The 21,376-nt window shown below is 34.1% G+C and overlaps 1 protein-coding gene across 6 annotated transcripts in view; it reads right to left on the bottom strand.

The window, feature by feature from the left end:
- Nucleotides 1-21,376, bottom strand: part of SMCHD1 (structural maintenance of chromosomes flexible hinge domain containing 1) — a 168,288-nt gene that overhangs the window by 99,709 nt on the left and 47,203 nt on the right. For all 6 annotated transcript variants that reach the window (XR_007455432.1, XM_049620377.1, XM_049620378.1 and 3 more), the window contains 8 exons: nt 16,302-16,379; nt 16,103-16,222; nt 11,857-12,001; nt 6,838-6,934; nt 5,436-5,508; nt 2,981-3,120; nt 2,189-2,323; nt 146-373 (listed from right to left, as the gene is read on the bottom strand). Coding sequence is in view for 5 of the 6 variants with exons in the window: in XM_049620377.1 (XP_049476334.1) it covers nt 146-373; nt 2,189-2,323; nt 2,981-3,120; nt 5,436-5,508; nt 6,838-6,934; nt 11,857-12,001; nt 16,103-16,222; nt 16,302-16,379 (1,016 nt within the window). In the remaining variant the exon portion in view is untranslated. The remainder of the gene's footprint in view (nt 1-145; nt 374-2,188; nt 2,324-2,980; nt 3,121-5,435; nt 5,509-6,837; nt 6,935-11,856; nt 12,002-16,102; nt 16,223-16,301; nt 16,380-21,376) is intronic.

Below are 21,376 nucleotides of genomic sequence, written 5' to 3'. Positions count from 1 at the left end.
GGTGTCCCTACCCTGAAATTTTAAATAATAGTACTATTTGTCTCTGATAAGCTTCTTAGAAGCTACCTGATAAAACTTCTTGTTCAGAGTCTTCCAATCATAAAATGAACAAAATTCTTGTGAATAACTATTTGGAGATACTTACTTTAATTTTATCTGCTAAAGCTGATGTTATATGGATTTCTCTTTCTCCTTCATCATACATTTGAAAAATAAGATTATGCATAACATCGCCTGCTATCCAATTAACCTCATCCTGATGTTTGATCTGGATTGCCTTTTGTCCTTCCACACTGAATATCTGTAATCTCGCAACATGGCTACTAGGAAGCAACTTAATAGTCTTCTCCACGGGTGCCACATCTTTACAACTCTAGGAAAAGAGCACAGAAAGATATACTGAATGACATCTGCACTTTTTGAAAACCTATTTTTGGGCTTCAGTGGTGAGTCTTCTACATTAAGAATTTGTCCAATATTATGGAAGATCATCTTATATACTGTTAATATCCATAAGTTTTGGCATTAAGATCACACTATACCATTAATAATTCCTATTTTATACCATCAAGTTATAAATAATGACAGTGGCCACATTCTTAAAGCCAAAAACTAGCATATTTGGATTTAAAAAGATTCGCTCTCCCTTATTTGTAATCACATGACAGATTTGGTGACTATCGTCTATTAATAAGAATAAAAATGTATGAAATTAGTAACTTCCCATAAAATCAGAAAATAGTTGCCATAAAATACACTATTTATATTGAAGCAATACATTGAATACACTGAAACTGAGTGAATAAGGTTGTTTATAGCTAAATGAGAACTCTAGATGCCATGAAGGCTAAGCTGGCACAAATTTTATTATGGGCACAACAATTTTCCACATATCAGTACAGATAAACTGGATTACACTAAACTGATTTTAAAGGCATGAAAAATTAAAACATTACATTCATTATTTCATAATTTAGGTCATAGTGCATTCCACAGGATATACAAAATTCAAAGTAAGCCTAAGCCTAAAATACTTTTTCAATCTTATTTAGCCCATTTCTCCTTCCTCATCCAGTTGTAGTCATTCCTATCAAAGCCCATTCAAATGAATGATGATATATATAAAATTCCTACCTTACACAATTATCAGGGAAATAACAAATACATCTTTACTATAAGCATATTGCATTTACTTGATTCAAACTCAAGAGTTACTGCCTTTGGACAACATTTTCTAATTGCATATCTGATCTAGATTCTTGGTCTTCTGCCTGCTGCTGTTCTACAGTATTTATGTAATTCCTAATGTTTGTTACTCTTTGCTCCCAAACCCAGATTCCTCCCAAACTCCAAGTCTCTTCTTCCTGATCTATTGCAAGATAGTATGCTCAAAAGCCTGCTGCCCACATTACTGAATTTAAAAAACTGCATAACAGTTATTTGAAGGTTATCAATATAATCAGTTTGTAAAGAAGAGGAATGAAGTAAGGAGCCATCTCATTCTAGTGAAAACAACACAGTCGTGTTTTGACCTTTTGTGACCCAAGATATGTTAACTGATGTATAATGAGTAGAAAGGCATCAGTTAATCAATTGGTTAGATTACTCATCATCTACAATACCAATAATGGAGAAATCACATTGAAATATTTAACTTAAGTATCTGTTGTCTCATTTTGCAACCTTAGGAGGTCAGTTGCTGGCCCTCTTCCAGGCTGGCTTCACCTTCAGCCATGATGTATATCCATCCAGTAACAAGTATCCTACTAGTACATTACCACAAAACTCTACTTGAAAATAGTAACCATGTATTTATTTTTAAAATTATACGTATGAATTATTTATATGTCCTTCACTGGTTGTTTACCAAACTTTCTAAGAAACAAGTGTTAACTATAAGAAACAAAAAAATAAAACTGACACATAAATACCACATTTTAATAGAAGAAAAAATTAATTTTAGGAATATGTAATCAATAGCCATAGATATTATAAAAGCTTTAATCAAAATTACTAATACAAAATGTTACTCACTATACCATTTCACATTGCCTTTTTCTTCACCTTAGCTAAAAGAACCACAAATACCTCATTTTTAAGTGTCAAATATTACTTAAAATATTATAAAGCTGTTAAAAATATTTGTATGAAAACAACATAATATCAATGAATAACAATAACAACTTACAGGTATTTCAATTTTTGCTTTCAGAGTCTGGTCTTTTTTAATGTTCTGCACTTGAATTGCAGATCCTGTTAAAATACTGGTTCCAGAACTGCTGCAGTCTACAACGTAGACTGGAAGGTTTGGAGCCCCGAAAAACTATTGAAAACATACAAAATAATTGTAAGACCCCAAATGTACCAAATTATTCAAGAACTATTATTTAAATTTTCAAATAATTTCAAATACAGCTACTATTTCTGGCTATAAACTGGAAAAAGTGAAACAGAATTCACTGATACTCTAGACAACTGCTGAATGAAAAGAGTAATTTTCTATAATTCTAACTAAAATTTATGTCTTCTGAAACACCAACTTCCTCAACCACTATTCTTTTTTTAAATTTTACCTATTTGGGTTTTCCTTTTCTTTTTGTGCCTTTTTTAAAATTTTAACTTATTTTCATTTGTCTACCCATCCCTAACCCTGAAAGATCATTCTACCCATAAATTAAATACTTCATCTAAACTGAGGGGAATGGACCAAGAAAGGATGGGTCCATTTGTAGACAAAACAAAAATGTTTTGTCTATAAAATTCTTTATGAAACTTGATACAGTTAACACCTTTACTGGCTTACAGATGCTGAAAGTATAGGCAATGAGATACCCACAAATTTCTCCATGGAATAATCATTAAAGGCCTAAATACAATTTAAGTCTCACTATAAAGTAGGTACAAGAGACAGTCAAGTCCACTGACTACCATAGGACTCAAAATAAAATCTACATATTCTTCTTACCCTACAGTAACTTACCTTACAATGAACAATCAATTTTGGTTGTGTTGTTATATTGTCTGATTCATCCAGAACTTCTACCTGAAATGGGAAAGCTGTTCCATTTTCTATAACTAAAATTTCAGAATCAGGTTTCACTTTCAATCGATGAGGGGGACCTACCAGAAAATTACATAATGAAATACAGATTCAAGTTTCTAATAGAGACTGAAATACTGAAACAACAACAACAGCTTGTAACATTTCAAGTTTTAAGATCTTAAAAATGACAAGAAAAAAATAAGCAATATCCATGTTTAACCATTTCTATCCCCAAAATGTATAGATTCTATGAATGATCAGAGTTGTCTCAAGTATGTATTTGAGGTCTAGACTTAGTTTTATGCAACAAGCTATAACACAGTAACTAATGCTAGAAATTACCTACAGGTGTAAAACCTTAAAGAGATCCTGGAAAAAAAATATTCAAGAAGAATTTTTAAAAAATACTTTTACTCACTTTAACTTTACACAATGATTAGTTTCTCAAAAACATATTAAGAAAAAAACACATTTTAGGTTAACAGTATTCAAAGGATTAGTTTATGTAATGATATAACCAGATAATTTACTTGTTTGTCCACTACTTTGATGTTACAAGCAAGCTACAAGTTTCCTCTTAGATCAAAGAGGGTTGTTCACACTACTGTACCAAGATGATTTGATGTGCTCCATAAACATTGATGCTTTTAAATACAATTTATGATAAATGCTGATAACAAAAATTCACAAAGAACAGTTACGAAAAACACTAATGTTAGCAACATTTACTTTTTACTATATGCCATGCAGTGTGTTAAGTTTTAAGCACTATTCTCATAATCTTCACAATAATCTTAATGAAAAGGGCAATATATTATCCTCATTTTATAAATGAGAAAACTGGAATCCAGAGAGATGAAGTATCTTGTCCAGGTCACATGACTAGTAAGCAGCAGACTCAGGTTTATGTTCTAAGTAATTTGAAACTTCTTGACTATTATCATCATACCATGCTACTTTTTACTTCACAATTTTCATTGTCAAATTAAAAAATAATGCCATACCATCTGGTTACTAAGGATTTCACTACTCAAATCTATACTTTTTAGCTAACCTCTAAAATAAAAACACTGCAAGTGTTTATTAGCGTTTAATATTTTTTTAAAAAGTGTGTGTGCGTGCATGTAATCTCTACACTGAACACAGTGCTCAAACTTACAACCTTGATCAAGAGCCATATGCTCTTCCAAATGAGCCAGGCAGGTACTCCAACAATTTTATTCTTATACTTCTACCAATGTGCTAATTTAAACATCTTCATCAATTTATGCTTGAGGGAAGCATCAAACTATTTGAATTTGTACAAGGATGTAGCTAACATGTTTCTTTTCACATCCAAAAATGGTACAAAGTGGGGCACCTGGGTGGCTCAGTGGGTTGAACATCCAACTTCAGCTCAGGTCATGGCCTCGTAGTTTGTGAGTTCATGCCCCGTGTCAGGCTCTTTGCTAACAAACAGCTCAGAGCCTGGAGCCTGCTTCAGATTCTGTGTCTTCCTCTCTCTCTCTCCCCCTCCCCTGCTCATGCTCTGCCTCTCATTGTCTCTCAAAAATAAATATATGTTAAAAAAATTTTTTTCAAATAAATGGTACAGAGTCATGTGAACAAAGATATGACAAAACTATTATTAATAACACAGAGCTAAAACTGACATACCAATCACTATTGTAGGTATTTTACAAGCACATCTCACTTTGCACAGTACTGTTAGTGAGAACTCATATATATTGGAACTGTGTCCTCCATTCAGTTACCAAAAAATCTTGCAAAGTGAGGGTTGCCTATATTAACTCATTTAATCCTCATAACAACCATGAGAGAGTAGATGTCTCATTTTATACTTGAGGAAACTGTGGTATAAGACAACTTTACATAACTCATAAATTACAGAGCTTAGATTCAAACCCAGAAGGGCTAATACCAGAATGTATTATCTTGAACCTAGGACAGACTGCCTCTCAAATTAGCCAGCATTTCCTACCCTGTTACTTTAAGGTAACTTCATTATCAAGTTGCTAAATCATTATCAAATTAACAACATAAATTCATGAAAAACTTTTCTTTTTAAAAAAATGAAACATTTACAGTTATATCAGAAAAGATAAAGACAGGTCCGGCTCTAATATAAGCCTAATTAGTATATTTCTAAGAGTGGTTCCCTAATACATTTTCAATATTCCCTTTCTCCCAACTACTTCAGAGCTTTAATAATGTCTTCCTAAAGGTTTTCCTTTTTTGTTCTATTAGTCATTTCTGTCAGTGATTTGTTTCACATTCAAATGTATTTTCAAGACTTATACCATAACCAAACGAAAAACCATCTCATCATTGTATTTTATAATAGGAATATTATTTTAAAGGTGATTATTAGGAGTATTTCTTAAAACATTACCTGGTAGTAATCTAATTTTTAAAATCTGTGTGTCTTCTTTTAAACCCGGCAGAATAACCTTCAAATTAAAATTCTGTTGAAAAAAATTACTTTAATTAAATCCAAGTCCTAAATAGCTCAGTAGTTTATCATCTCAATTCTGACTTTTGCTTTTCATTTCCATAACATTACAGAAATCTATTCAGTAAATTTATACTAAAATTATCATTTATGTATGTAAGAAATAAAGGTCAAAAAAATTAACTTCTATTACTCCCTTAGAGATACCAGCTTCTTCTAATTCAAAAGGAATAACCTTTGAATAATCAGAATCAAGATGGGGATTACAAAAAATACAGAAAATAGTGAAGTGTAAAATACCAAAAATCTAGAAATCTCTAAATGCAATGTAGTACTCTAGATTAGATCCTGGATTGAAACACTAGTTATTAGTAAAAACATAACAAAACAAAACAAAAAAACTGGTAAAATGTGAATAAAGTTCACAGTTTTGTTACTAGTATTGTAGCAATGTTAATTTCTTAGAATGGATAAATGCTGACTATGTAAGACTAATAAAGGAAACTGGGTAAAGAGCATATGCAAACTCTCTATACTGTATTTCCAACTCTTCTGTAAATATAAAGTTATTTCAAAAAAGATTATAAAAACCTAGAAATCATTTTAGTTTTTTTAGTAAGCTTATCTTACTAAAGTCAAATTTCCCTGATTTTCAAATTCTTCTTCCAGAAAACTCTGAATTCCAAAAGATGTACAGAACTTGACCTTTAATTTGACTAAACAATACAGTATAGCATACAGTATTTAAAGACATTCACATGCTCTATTTTAAACACCATTTTGACAGAAAAATTTTAAATACATATTGTAAGTTAATGATGCAGTGAAAAAAGGCTATGTATTACTTGTTATTAGCCATAGTAATCCCTTTCGTCATGTAAATCTACTAGCTGCTTTATATACCTGACTGAAAAATTACCTTATTGGAATTTGTATTTTTTACTTTCCTAACCTTATCCCTCCTCAACCACTTTCCTTTAATCCAAATACCAAACCCAATACGTTCATAAATGTGAGCTAAAGTTTCTCATACTTTCGTGTTCTAAAAAGTTGAAGAGAAAAAAGAAACATAGTACTGGGTCACTGTTGAAAAAATGACTTTGAATATTAGAAGACTGGAATGAATATGAAGACAGCGAAAAATATCTAATTTACTGTTAAACAAAGGCAAACATGCTAGTTTTCCTTAGAGATGTAAAAGTTCAGTGAAATATTCCTAATTCTTAGGAACACCATATTGTCATCCTGTCACAAATACATGTTATCCAATTTGAAATTTTCCATTTCATTTCTATGACAAAAGAAATAAACATGTATTATAATATTTCAGTACAATGCTTACCTTGCCTTGACAAGAGTTTACAGGGCCCCTAGCTGTAACACCTCGAATTACACAATTTGGTCCTTTGGTTATTTCTTCATAATGCAAAGATAAACCACTGGAAAAAATAAATTTTTTTTAACTTCCCCTCCATAACTCACCAAAGAAGCTACAAATGTGTTACTTGCTCATGTGCCATTCTCATGTCTAATTCACTTTTCTAATAAAATATTATTTTAAAAAATGGAATAACTCAACCAAAGAAAATTCCCAAAAACTTCTTTTATAAAGAAAAATGATCCGGGGCGCCTGGGTGGCTCAGTTATGCGTCTGACTTCAGCTCAGGTCATGATTTCGCAGTTTGAGCTCAAGGCTCACATCAGGGGGTGCTGACAGCTCAGAGCCTGGAGACTCCTTCAGATTCTGTGTCTCCCTCTCTCTGCCCCTCGCCTGCACGCGCTCTTTCTCAAAAATAAACATAAAATAAATGATCCATAAGTGATAGCACTGGGCCATACCCTATAAATGATAAATTATAAAATGTAAAACATCATTTATTGAATAAGATACAAAGCAGGAAATCAACAAATGCTAGACCAGGTCTAAGAAAAGGAAATATACAAATAGGCCACGTGTCCCTATTAGGGACATCTTCAGACTTTGCCATGTATTTTCTTCAAATCTTTCACCCAGTGAGATGTTAGAAAATTTGTGGAATTATACACACACACACACACACACACGTATATATATTTTGAAGTTTATTTTGAGACAGAGAGAGCGCGCGTACGTGAGCACAAGAGTGAACAGGGGAGGGGCACAGAGAGAGGGAGAGAGAGAATCCCAAGCTGGTTCCATGCTGTCAGCACAGAGACCAATGCAGGGCTCAATCCCACAATCCTGGGATCATGACCTGAGCCGGCAGCAAGAGCCGGACACTCAATCAACTGAGCCACCGAGGTGCCCCATCTGGCACTTATTAAACTGAATAGCAATTTTAGATAAAGTCCAAATAATCAAGTATAGTCTTATGATGTAACTTTGTTAGAATATATACTGAGTTCCCTAAATCATCTTTGACCACATGTAGGTCCTTATGTTGTAAACATTTTACTCTTGTCAAGGGGTAAGGTGAAGGAAGAAAAGGAAAAGGCAGAAAAAAGCCTAAGTTTTCTGAAAAATGGAATTTAAATATTTACAGGTATTAGTGAATAAGTTATAAAAATTAAATAACATGCCTTGTTCAAAAAAAGCTGTAAAGTGACATGTAAGATAAAATAGACTCCTTAGGAGAAATGGATATTAAAGATACACATCTGCTTTCGCTATCTCTTAAATCTCTACTTTGAGAACAAAAGGATTTCTTTTATTAACTGTTAAAAGGCTAAGCATAGGAAGGAAATGAAAAAGAGACAAGCAATGGGTAGGAACCTGGACAGCCAAACCACTCCCCTCCAGGCAAGAGACTAAATATTTGAGAAAACTGCCTAGCCCAAGAAAAAGACCTGAAGATACTGACAACAGGATTTTCCCCCAATAAAGGATTACAGATATATCATCCTATAGTGGAGTTCATAGTCAACAGTTTCTCCCACATTCTGTTTCCTTATCTACACTTTAGTCATTCAGTTATAAGCAGAAAACCAAAGACTACCAGGTATCTGAAGAGATAAAAAACCAACAAACAAAAAGCAACTTGGAGAAAGATTTTCTGTGCATATAAACTTTAAAAAAACATCATTTATCAATGAAAAAACGTATTACATTTACAAAACAAGATCTACAAAAAAAATAAAAAAATTTCAGGGAACCAAGAAAACTCTTGGAAATTAAAAATAAAGCAGAAAGGAGGATTGCCTGAGTGGTTCTGTTAAGCGTCTGACTCTTGATTTTGGCTCAGATTATGATCTCGGTTCGTGGGTTCAAACTCCACATCGGGCTCTGTGCTGACAGCATGGAGCCTGCTTGGGATTCTCTTTCTCCTCTCTCTCTCAAAATAAATAAATCATCTTTTTTAAAAAAAAAAAAGCAGAAAGGAAAAATTCAATGGAAATGTGTAAAGTTGAAAAAAATCTGTCAGAAAGGAAAGCAGAAACACAAAAATAAGAAAAACAGAAAAATTGGGAAAATCAGAGAAGCAGTCCAGAATGTTCATTACCAAAACATAAGGTTACCAGAAAGAAAAAACAGCGATGATGGAAACCAGACAAAAGTACTTCAAATAACGTAGAGACCTATGCAAAGATGTATTACTGTAGAATTTTGCCATGTTGAGAATTAAAAGTAGATCCTATAAGCTTTCAGAAAAAATACACAGAAAACACAAAAATGAAAGTAAAACTAAGTTTAAATTTATCAACAGCAGAAGCTAAAAAGCAAAAATAGAGCAATGCCTTCATAATTTTTTAAATGTTTATTTTTGAGAGACAGAGAGAGAACACAAGCAGGGAAGAGGCAGAGAGAGAGAGGGAGACACAGAATCCAAAACAGGCTCCAGGCTCTGAGCTGTCAGCACAGAGCCCAATGCGGGGCTCAAACTCACAAACCGTGAGATCATGACCTGAGCTGAAGTCAGAAGCTTAACCAACTGAGCCACCCAGGCGCCCCAATGCTTTCATTAATTTTGAGGAAAATAGTGCCCAACTTTCAATACAATCAAGTAGAATAGAGACATTTTTGAGAAATAACTGTCTCTCACAGGTACTCCTTCATAGGAACCTAGTGAAGGATGTGTTTCAGCAAGAGAAGCTTCTAAAAAACTGGAGAGCCACGAAAAAGTAAATGCTAAGTAAAATAAGCCACTTAACAATCTCACAATTCAGGAATGTTTCCTCAAGGACCTTAAAGACAACTCTCTGCAGTGTACTCATCAAAAAAAAGGTAAAAATCCCTATCTCCCAGTTTTCTGAGCCTAACTTCCAGTCAGCTGACTCCAAATTGCAAATCCTACAGCCAGTGGTAAACTTAGTTATTTCATCTTTAAAACATGAATATATAAGTTATAGCCACTTATCCACATAAAGGAATAAGGTTTTCTTCAGTCTTTGCAATCTCTTTATCCAATTGCCTATGATAATTATGACATTTTGGTTTAATGTTCAGTCAATAATGAAACTGTTTTCTCTTCTACCTTTATGAAGAAGTTTTCTAGGTTGAGGGGTAGGTTTTGTTTTTAATTTTATTTCCTCAACACAGAGGACACAGGGAATTCCTAAGATGAAGGTGAAGGAAGATAACAGAATGTCAACTATAACAAGCATAAACACAATCAGTATAGACTTTAGCACATCACAAGCTCCAAGAGAGATGTCTCCAAAAATATGAAACTGATAGATTATCTATGCACTTAAAACATCTTAAGAGGATATGAGACAATTTGGCAGAGAGCTTAGGGTTTAATTTGTAATAAATTTAGCCAAGGAAAAAAGTAACAAAGTTGTACAATAAAGTGACTAGTATCTACATAACTGCAACACAGCAAGCACTAAATACCAATCAAGCCACAATATAAACTTTATTGAGGAATACAGGAATAGGAAGGAAGCTTATCTGTAACTGCAATGGCAACAAGAGGTTATCTTTATCTACAGCTGTAAATCAAGCAATAATGCCTACAACTGAAGAATGAAGAATAGCAATTCAAAATGTAGGTATGTGGCAGTAGTTACGAACAGATTCAAGTAAGAAAGTTGAAAATGGTTCTCTGAGAAGTGAGTTGTGGGTGGAATAGAGAGGGCAGAGAGAAAAGAAACTGCCCTTTTTTTTTTTTAATAATAAGCCTTAACATACTATTTGATTCTTTAAATTATATGAATTTTTTAAATTAATCTAATACTGAAAAAAAAAAAAAAAGAAACCCACTCAGAAAATGGTCTTGGTTGAAGATAAATTCACATTTTTTTTTAGTAAGGATTTTTTTTTTCCACTAAGTTGAAAACTCCAAATATAAATATGCATGCACATGTGACAGAGAGTTCTTATGTAAGAATACCCTTATAAGGATAGGATAGAATTATAATCAATAATAGGTACCAAATAATGCACTAATATTTTCTATTTGTGACTAGAAGGGATATACTTTTAAGTGTTTTATTTTTAAACAAACACATTTAAGTGTTCTTTTCCATTACCATTTAATATTCAACTGAATGCAGTATGTCAAAAGACAAGCATCAGTTTTTGCACCTTAAGAGAACATAAAGCTAAAAAACTCATTTTGAGTATTTTTTATAACCATATATTGTTTTTCAAGAACTTAACCATGTGAGCTTCTAGAAGGCAAATACTATGTCCTTATTCACTTCCATATGTCTAGCTACAAATGCCTACAACATAGCACATGCTCAGATGATTAAGAGTGAACGATTACAACACAAAGGGAAAAAAGTACAGAGACAAGAGAAGAAAACATACGTAAAAAGTGGGCTCAAAAAGACAAATTTGGCAGCTAATGCAAAAAAGAAACAATTAGTATTCATGCTCTTGAGAATGAACAAGACTTTCTCCCAAAGCACCTTAAAAAGAGAGAATGGAAAATAATGAACATCCTCAATCATAGTTAAGTTTCTGATTTCTTATTGTAAGCCAATCACAACACTAAAGAACTATTACATAGAGGGAAATTCTAAGGAAAGACTCAAATTTCCATGGAAACCATAAACTTTATGGCTATAGTTTAAAAAAAAAAAACCCAAAACTGTATTACCAGGTTAAAAACCTTCCAGAGTAAGCAATAACACTAAGTTTAAGTAGCAATAACTTTCTTTCATACTTGCAGAATAAAATGGAGTAAGACAGAGCTATCACTTTCACTTGAACAACTTTAACAATATTTTGTCAAAACTAAAGCAATTTATAATGACACTGTAGTCACAAAGCATAGCCTGGGAGTAAATAAATCCCCCAGATATTAAAAAATATACTATACACTCTAAATGATAAATCTAATGTTAAACACACACAAATAATTTAAGCTAAAAAAAAAAGACTAAATGCTTAGTAAATATGAAAAATCATATACAAAATGATCCTTCAAATTACCTTGCTTCAAAAACTGGCTGAATATCATTTCCTAGTTGACTAGTATGACCAAATTCATCCTGAAACTCCAGAGGGATATTGAATGGGACTCCAACACGAAAAGGAGGATCCATAAGACCAAATGAAAACTTCTCTGGTTTACCCTCTTCAAAAAAAAAAAAAAAAAAAAAAAGTAAACATGAGAAGCAAATTCATAGGTCAGAAACAGCCATATTTTATATACAGGATATTAAATTATGACAAAGATGGCATTTTAAATCTGTGAAAAACTTATATAAATTAAATCTAGTGTTTTTAAAAATTTATTTATTCATTTTGAGAGACACTGTTGGGGGGGGAGGAGACAGAGAGAGGGAGAGACAGAGACAGAGAGAGACAGAGAGAGAGAGACAGAGAGAGAGAGAGACAGAGACAGAGAGAGAGAGACAGAGAGAGAGAGACAGAGAGAGAGAGAGACAGAGAGAGAGAGAGAGAGAGAGAGAGAGAGAGAGAGAATATTCCAAGCAGGCTCTGTGCTGGAACTCACGAACCATGAGATCATGACCCAAACCGAAACCAAGAGTCAGAAGCTCAACTGACTGAGCCATCCAGGCTCCCCTACATAAATTATACCTATAAGCCTCATGGGAAGAGTCAGATCTTTATCTCACTATATATCAATTCTACGAAATTATTAGAATATAATGAAGAAAAACTTTATAACCTTATCATAGGAGAAACTAAGGCAAAACACAATATCCCTCCTCGTCAGTGGTTAACTGTAGTGCAGAGACAGATGATTCCACCTCTGACATAGTTTCAGAAGGTCAATAGTAGCCTAAAGCTATGTTACAATTCCTGTGTCATTCACCTCACTTCATCTCATCACACAGGCATTTTATCATCTCACATCAACACAAGAAGAATGAGTAAAGTAGTATAGGATTTTTTAAGAAAGAAAATAATTTCTATTACTGTATATTTTTATAAATGTTCTATTTCATTGTTACAACAATCTCTTACTATTATATAATCTCTTACTGCCCCTAAATTATAAATGATACTTTATTATAGGTAGGTATACATAGGAAAAAACAGTACATAATATGATTTGTTACTATTTGTAATTTCAAGGGATTCACTGGTGGTGGTATTGGAACATTTCTGCTGCACACAAGAGGGATTACTGTATTCAGGAGCTATGAAAGAATGTATTTAGCAAAATATATTTTATTAGTTATAATGAACAAAGTTAAAAGAGATGCTTTATATGAGAAAATATTTACAACATATCCAACAAAGGTTTAAAATCCCGAATACATAAAAACTTCCTATAAACCACCTGTTTTGTTTTTTTTTAAACGTTTATTTATTTGTGAGACAGAGACAGACAGAGCATGAACGGGGGAGGGTCAGAGAGAGGGAGACACAGAACCTGAAACAGGCTCCAGGCTCTGAGCTGTCAGCACAGAGCCTGATGCGGGGCTCGAACTCACGGGCCGCGAGATCATGACCTGAGCCGAAGTCAGCCGCTTAACCGACTGAGCCACCCAGGCGCCCCACCAGCTGTTCTTAAAGTGTGGTCTCTAGTCTAATGGTTTCAGCCATCCCTTGGGAAATTATTAGAAAGGCATATTCTAGGGTTCACTCAAACCTACTGAGTCAGAAATTCTGGGAGTGATGCCCCGCAGTCTGTGTCTTAATAAGTTCTCCAGGTAATTAAAATACAAAGCCAAAATTTGAGAACCACAGCTTTAAACTATTAAAATGGGCACAGCAAACAAACAGGCTTTCACAGATGACACAGCCCAAGAAAGGCAAGAAGAGGTGCACAACCTAATAATGAAACAATTTAACCACCAAGTAGGATAAATACAGAGGTCAGCCAGGAATCGGCACAGGAAAACTGGAACTTTCATAGTCTGCTGGTGAGGGTACCTTGGCACAACCTTTAGGAAGGACAATTTGACAGTAATGTATTTAAACATTAAGGCATATATGTATCAGTTTTGCAATTCTACTTTTTGGTGTCCACACTACAGAACTTCTAGCACATGTACACAAAGCAGCATAAATTTTTTCCCATATAGAAACATGGTTTGTAATAGCCAAAAAATAGGAAACAACCAAAATGTTCATCAATAGAAAACTACTTCAACTATAGCATGTTCATCTATGGAATGTGTTCCACAGCTCTTAAAACAATGTGGTAGATCTGTACGTACACAAAGGAACAATTTCCATGGTGGCCCTATTGATTAAAGAAGGTAAGGTGATCACAGGCACTTAAATCAGCTCTCTCCAAAAATCCCATAATAATGACACTACAGAGATTTTATTCAGAGATTTTTTTTTTTTTTACAGAGGTCTAAAACTACAAAAACAAAATATACAATAGCAATAGGATTTGAAACTGGAGACCATATGGGTTCTCCATATGTCTTAAGTGTAACTGACTTAACGGAAAGACCCAAGAACATCAAACCCTCAATTATCAACAAAGCAAGCAGAGAACCAATCTAATTCACACTACAGGATACCCAAAAGTCTCAGGGATGGTATGTTGGAATGAAACCGGAATGAAAAAGACCTGCTGAAGTCTGTTTAAAGAAAGAGTTCCCCAAATCCCTACTCCTCAATACACAAAACCAGTCAATTGTCTTCCTCATCCCCACCAACAGATGGCTAATTCTCTGAGGAAGATAAAAGAGTAGGGTTAAGAAGTAAGGGGCAAAGCACTATTAAATGTGTCACAGTCTGCTGAAAATAGCAAGTGAAAGATTAGATAGATGTGAGAACCCCAACAGTCTTCCCCAGCTTGCTCCCAAAATGCTGGCAGCCAGGTATTTACCCACCTACCAGGAGACTGGAAGGCTCTACTCTGGGGAATCTGAACAGTCAAAAAAAGAAAACCTAAAAATTCTCATCATCTCCCCCAAATGAACTAAAAGCTTTCAAATGTCCTGTCGTTAAGTGTAAGCAAATCACTAGTCATGTAAGAGAGCATCTATTCTAAAAGGGCAAACATTTAAAACAAAAACAAAACCATGGAGGAAAATGACTATGAATGAAGTTTAAATGTTTCAAAAAAGACCACCACTGTTATTGATACCCTCCAAGAATTACTGAATATATGAAGTAGGCAGACAATGCTTTGAATAGGGAACAGAGAATAAAAAATGACAGCATAAAGGAAAAATTCAATAGAAAGGGTAGAATATCGTGTTAAAGGAATTTCCCATAATATAGTAAAATAAAAAATGAAAAGTAGAAAAAAGAATATTAATACACCAGTCAAGAGGTCTACTGTCTTAATATTAGATAACGTGGAAAACAGAGTAGGAAATCAAAGTAATTCAAGAAAAATTCCTAGAATTTAAAACTTCAGAAACTAGAACAAAAAAAAGATTCTCCAAACAGCTGGGGGTCAGAGAAGAGGCAAGACTGGGGTTGGGGTGAGGGGCAGAGAGGCTCACAAGCAAAGGTCAGGAATCTGAATAGCTTTAGATGTTATCAGCAACAACAGAAAACAATGAGGACTTCAAAAATTTTAAAGAAATATCATTATGAATTTGCATGACACAGAGCTAGAGAGCATTATGCTAAGCCAAATAAATCAGAAGATGAATACCTTATGATTTCATTCATATGTGGAAATTAAGAAACAAAATAAACAAGCACAAGGGAAAAAAAGAGGCAAACCAAGAAACAGACTCTTAACTACAGAAAACAAACTGACGGTTACTAGAAGGAAAGGTGGTGGAGGATGGGTTAAATAGGTGATGGGGATTAAGGAGTACACTTGTCAAAATGAGTACTGAGTGTTGTACGGAAGTCTTGAATCACTCAACTGTGTACCTGGAACAATATTATGCTGTATAGTCACTGTATATTCAAACTGAAATTTACGTAAAAACCTTAAAAGAAATGATTATGAAGCAGAATTATAGAGCCATTTTATTTATTTTTTTGAGAGCGAGTGCAAGAGGGGGAGAGGCAGAGGGAGAGGAGATCTCAAGCAAGCTCCACGCCCAGCATGGAGCCCAATGCGGGGCTCAATCTCATGGTGGGGAGATCATGACCTGAGATGAAATTCTGAGTTGGACACTTAACTGACTAAGCCACCTAGGCACCCCTATAAAGTCATTTTGAGATAATGATTATACAACTGGCCAAACATCTTTTACTGAATTATTTATCTATTCCCCCTTCATTTAAAATGCCACCTTCAGCATAATATGTAGTTATATACTGGTATTTCACTTACCTTTAACAGAAAATTTAATTGCTTTTGATGGTAGCGGTCTTCCTGCATATGTGTCTGCATTACTTTCATTCAATACAACTTGTAATTTCAACGTATAATTCCCCAACTTTTGAATATTTTCTGGACAAATTAAGAAGAAATTAAAAATCAAGTCAACATAATACTGACATAATTTTTAACATTCAGAATAATAACTCACCCATTTTTTTAAACCAGTAAGGCCATTTTCCTCCATGTTGACTAATATGTGAAATGATTTCTTTATTTCCATTTGAAGCTTAATAAAAGAAAAAACAAAACATTTATACCTTGAGAAACTGAAAACAGAACATGAATATGAAATGTCACACTGGTATCAAATATCTTTGTTTGTTGTACATTTTAAAATTGTTTTAAAACTTCATCAAAAGATCTAAAGTTATCCTATGCAAGTGAACAGCATAATGAAAATTAGCTCATTAAATCACCTTTATTTCTTAAAAATATATCTGTAAATAAGATTGATACAAAAGAACAGAGATAATTTTTTGATATTAAAAATAATTTTCCTTAAGAGTTTTCAAGATTAAAATACTATATTTATACAGAATAATTGCTAAGACCTAGTGACCTATTGTTATGGGAAAGGAGTAAAAGCATATATATCAAACATACTAGCTTTTTTATAAGGAAAAGACAGAAATATAAATACATTCTTGCTCAGTATTATAGCACGAAACACAGGAAAGATAAGCCAAAAACTAATATAAAATCATTAAGTAAAGAGGGAAGAAAAAAGAGTACAGGGATGACATAACTTCTCTGAAGGTTTAATTCTGACTTTGAAATTATGTAAATGACTTAAAAATTCAAGAAATTGCATTAAAATACAGCAATTCATAAACAAAACCAAAATGTGTATTAAGTAGGTGACTTGACTACATTTTAAAAGTATATTTCGGGGCGCCTGGGTGGCTCAGTCGGTTAAGCGTCCGACTTCGGCTCAGGTCACGATCTCACGGTCCCTGAGTTCGAGCCCCACGTCGAGCTGTGTGCTGACAGCTCAGAGCCTAGAGCGTGCTTCAGATTCTGTGTCTCCCTCTCTCTCTCTGCTCCTCCCCCGCTCATGCTCTCTCTCTGTCTCAAAAATAAATAAACATTAAAAAAAAAAAAAAAGTATATTTCAAGTAACATTAGAATCATTTTTACTATTTATACAGAAAGAAAGATTTTAAGGACAGGGCTGCAAAATAGTCCAATTCATCAAGTCTTATTGTTAGTAATTATATTAGTATTATTATTTTGAAATGAAATACATTGTAGGATAAAGCAAATAACCATTAATGTTAAGGAATCTGGATTTTCAGCATTAAAGAAATGAAATAAAAGCATAAAGTCAAATTAGTTCAATAAAAACCCAAAATGTCAATGTGAATTCAGTTTTTCTTTTCAAAAAATGTTTGTGATTAGCATTTAAAAAGCTTAAAAGCAATTTCACCTGGGGGCAATGAGCAACCCTACCACTCAGATTGTGGCCTCTAAACACCATTCCCCACAGAAAGGAACCAGCAGTAATGGCTGAAACCACGTCTAGGGTAGAACATGTATAACAATATTCTAGGATATCTTGAGTCAGGAAGCAAGAAAACTCGCATCAAAGACAAAAAGGATCACATCAGGGGCGCCTGGGTGGCGCAGTCGGTTAAGCGTCCGACTTCAGCCAGGTCACGATCTCGCGGTCCGTGAGTTCGAGCCCCGCGTCAGGCTCTGGGCTGATGGCTCGGAGCCTGGAGCCTGTTTCCGATTCTGTGTCTCCCTCTCTCTCTGCCCCTCCCCCGTTCATGCTCTGTCTCTCTCTGTCCCAAAAATAAATAAATAAAATGTTGAAAAAAAAAAATTTAAAAAAAAAAATAAAAAAAAAAAAAGGATCACATCAAGGAGACAGAAGAGACAATATGAAGGCACATCAAAATGAATGAAGCATGTTAAATATATAAAACCCCACATACTCACAAAAACACTACCAAAAAACAGAAACTGCTCACCAGGCATTATTGTACAGCAACAATGCTTAACTGGTAATTTGCAATTAAAGAAAAAGAATTATACTTTTTACTGCCTTTCCTATAAAAGCTGCATTTCAGGTAAACCAATGAACCTAACTGATAAAATTCTTCACAGATGAAGTCTGGATAACAAATTAGGAAGGAACGAAAGAATCAGAAAAGAATTACCTGTAATAACTAATTCACCAAATAATTCAGGCAAAATCAACAATGGATGAAACTATTACATAATGGTTGAAAGAGAACTTTATAATTAACCAAGTGAATTTAATGATCCATTAGCAGCACTTAACGTGGAACAATCATTAATCATATGCCTCTTAACATATAATACCATAAGAAACTCAGATTAGGTATAAAGTACTGATTCTTACTTTACAAAACAGAAATATTAGGAACCCAAATGTATTCAATCTTTTAGGCTTACCTTTCAGTTTTCTGGCAATTGAACAAATAGGAAAAGTAGTTAAATGACATCCCAAAGGAACAAACAGAATCTGTGAAATCCACTACACTACAAGTGATTGAGTTCTGTCAGCAAATTACTGGCATGAAGAAAAAAAGGAGGGAGCTCTACTTTGAAAAAAAAGAAACTGAAGACATATAATAACTAAATGTAATACATGTGTCTGATACCAAAACCACCACAAAAGTCTATCATTTTAGAAAATCAGAGAAATTTAAGTTGGATGGTTATAAGATGACCAAAAGGAATTACTGTGGTAATTGAAATTACACATTTTGAGAGATGCATGTACTTGAGATTCACCACACACACACACACACACACACACACACACACACACAAAACAAGTACAACCAAATACTTCCTATTGACTTAGGTTAACCAATATATCTTGGAGCCCATTACATAATTTAAAAAATGTTGCAACTGTAAATTTATAATGAATATTAGACAGTAAGCCATTAGAGTTCTCTAAAAAAGACCAAGCAACTTTCTGATATCTTTTTTACTTACTCAACAGAAACTTAATAACTACCTCTTGTACCCTAGGCACTAGAAAAAAGTGAAAAAAAAAACAACAATATGCTTGCATTCATGGAATTTCCATCTTGTAGATCAAGGAGTCTGCAAACTACTTTATTGCCCATGGCTGCTTTCATTCTAGAATAGCAGTTAGGTAGCTGTGACAAAGAATTTAGGGTCCTCAAAGCCAAAATATGTACTATTTGATCCATTACAAATAATTTGCCACCTCTGTTCTAGACAGCAAAGGCACATTTAAGAAATAACAAAACACCAAGTTATACAAATAAATCTAAGTATATTAGAAAACTAGAAAAACAGAAAAAAGTCTAAGAAAGTGGCAGTCTGAAACCTGAGAAATAGTTTTATCAAAGATATGCTGTTTAGGGATGCCTAGGTGGTACAGTGAGTTAAGCGTCCAACTCTTGATTTAAACTCACATCATGATCCAATGGTTTGTGAGACTGAGCCCTGTCCTGGGTTCTGCACTGTCTGCTTGGGATTCTTTCTCTCCCTCTCGCTCTCTGTCCCTCCCCTGCTCTTGCTCTCTCTCAACATAAATAAACATTTATAAATAAATAATTAATTAATTAAGAAAGAAAAGTTGCTGTTTAAAAGTTGCAGGCAGAGGAAATACATACAAAGGTCCAGAGGTGGGAAAATTGGGCTTGTACAGGAACAAAAAGAATTATGACTGGGAATACAGTGAGGATGAAAATGTTAGAAATAAAGTTGAACAGGGAGACAAGGCCAGATCATGTGTGGAGTCCTGCAGAGCTATGAAAAGCCTAAAACTAACATCATATTCAGAAATAAAAGTCTGAAAGTTTTCCCTCCAAGATCATGAACAAGAAGACAAGGATGTCTGCTTACACCACATCTATTCAGTATGGTAATGGAAGTCCTAGCCAGACCAATTAGGAAAAAAGAAAATCCACTTTGTAAAGAAAGAAGTAAAATTGCAATGTTTGTAGATGACATAATCTTTTCAATTTTTCGTAATGTTTATTTTTGAGAAAGAGAGATAATGCAAGCAGGGAAGGGACAGACAGAGAGGGAGACAGAGGATGTGATGTGGGCTCTGTGCCAACAGCAGAGAGCTCAATGTGAGGCTCCAACTCACAAACTGTGAGATCATGACCTGAGCTGAAGCCGGACGCTTAACCAACTGAGCCAGCCACCCAGATGTCCCAATGACACGATCTTTTATGTACAAAGCCCTAAAGATTCCACAAAAAAGCTGTTTACAGTCAATAAATAAATTCAGCACACCTGGATGATACCAAACCATGTTCATGTATTAAGATGACAATAACACCCAATGATTTACAAATCCAATATAATCCCTATCAAAACCCCAATATCACTTCTTCCAGGCATAGGACACCCATGCTAAATTTAGATGGAATCTCAAGGGACCCTAACAGCCAAAACAATCTTAAGAAAAATAAAGTTGGAGAACTCACATTTCCTCTGAAAGTTTACTGCAGAACTATAGTTATCAAAAACAGTGTGGTACTGGCTTAAGAGCAGACATACAGACCAATCAAATAGCCCAGAAATAAAACCTTGAATATATGGTCCAATGATTTTTGACAAGAATGCCAAGACCATTCAATGGAGAAAAAAGTATTTGATTATTGGTGCTAGGAAAACTAGGTATCTACACGCAAAAGAAGTTAATCTATATAAATTAAACTCAAAATAAATCAAATAACTAAATGTAAGAGCTAAAATGATAAAACTAATCTTACACATGAACATTCAAGAAACAGCTTCCTGACACTGGATTTAGCAGTGACTTCTTGGGATAGGACGTCAAAAGAAAAGGCAACAAAAGCAAAAAACAGAAAAATTGGACGTTATCAGAATTAAAACATTTTCTGCATCAAAAAACCCCATCAATAGGGTAAGAAGGCATTCCACAGAATAAAGAGAAAATATGTGCAAATTATACAGTATCTGATAAGGATTATTCAAATATAAAAACTCCTACAACTCAAAAACAACAGAATTTAAAAATGAGAAAGGACCTGAATAGACTCTTCTCCAAAAAAGATAGAGATGCTCAATAAGCACACAAAGAGATGCTCAATATCAAACAAACGGGTGGGGTGGGGAGGGGCAGAAAATGACATGTGTTAGCAAGGATGTGGAATGTAAAATGGTGCAGCCACTGTGAAGAACAGTCTGACAAAAAGTTCCTCAAAAAGTTATACATTAGAATTAGCATATGATCTA

The sequence above is a fragment of the Panthera uncia genome, assembly GCF_023721935.1.
Source record: "Panthera uncia isolate 11264 chromosome D3 unlocalized genomic scaffold, Puncia_PCG_1.0 HiC_scaffold_8, whole genome shotgun sequence".
Taxonomy (NCBI): domain Eukaryota; kingdom Metazoa; phylum Chordata; class Mammalia; order Carnivora; family Felidae; genus Panthera; species Panthera uncia.
This window is presented reverse-complemented; position numbering and strand designations above follow the sequence as displayed.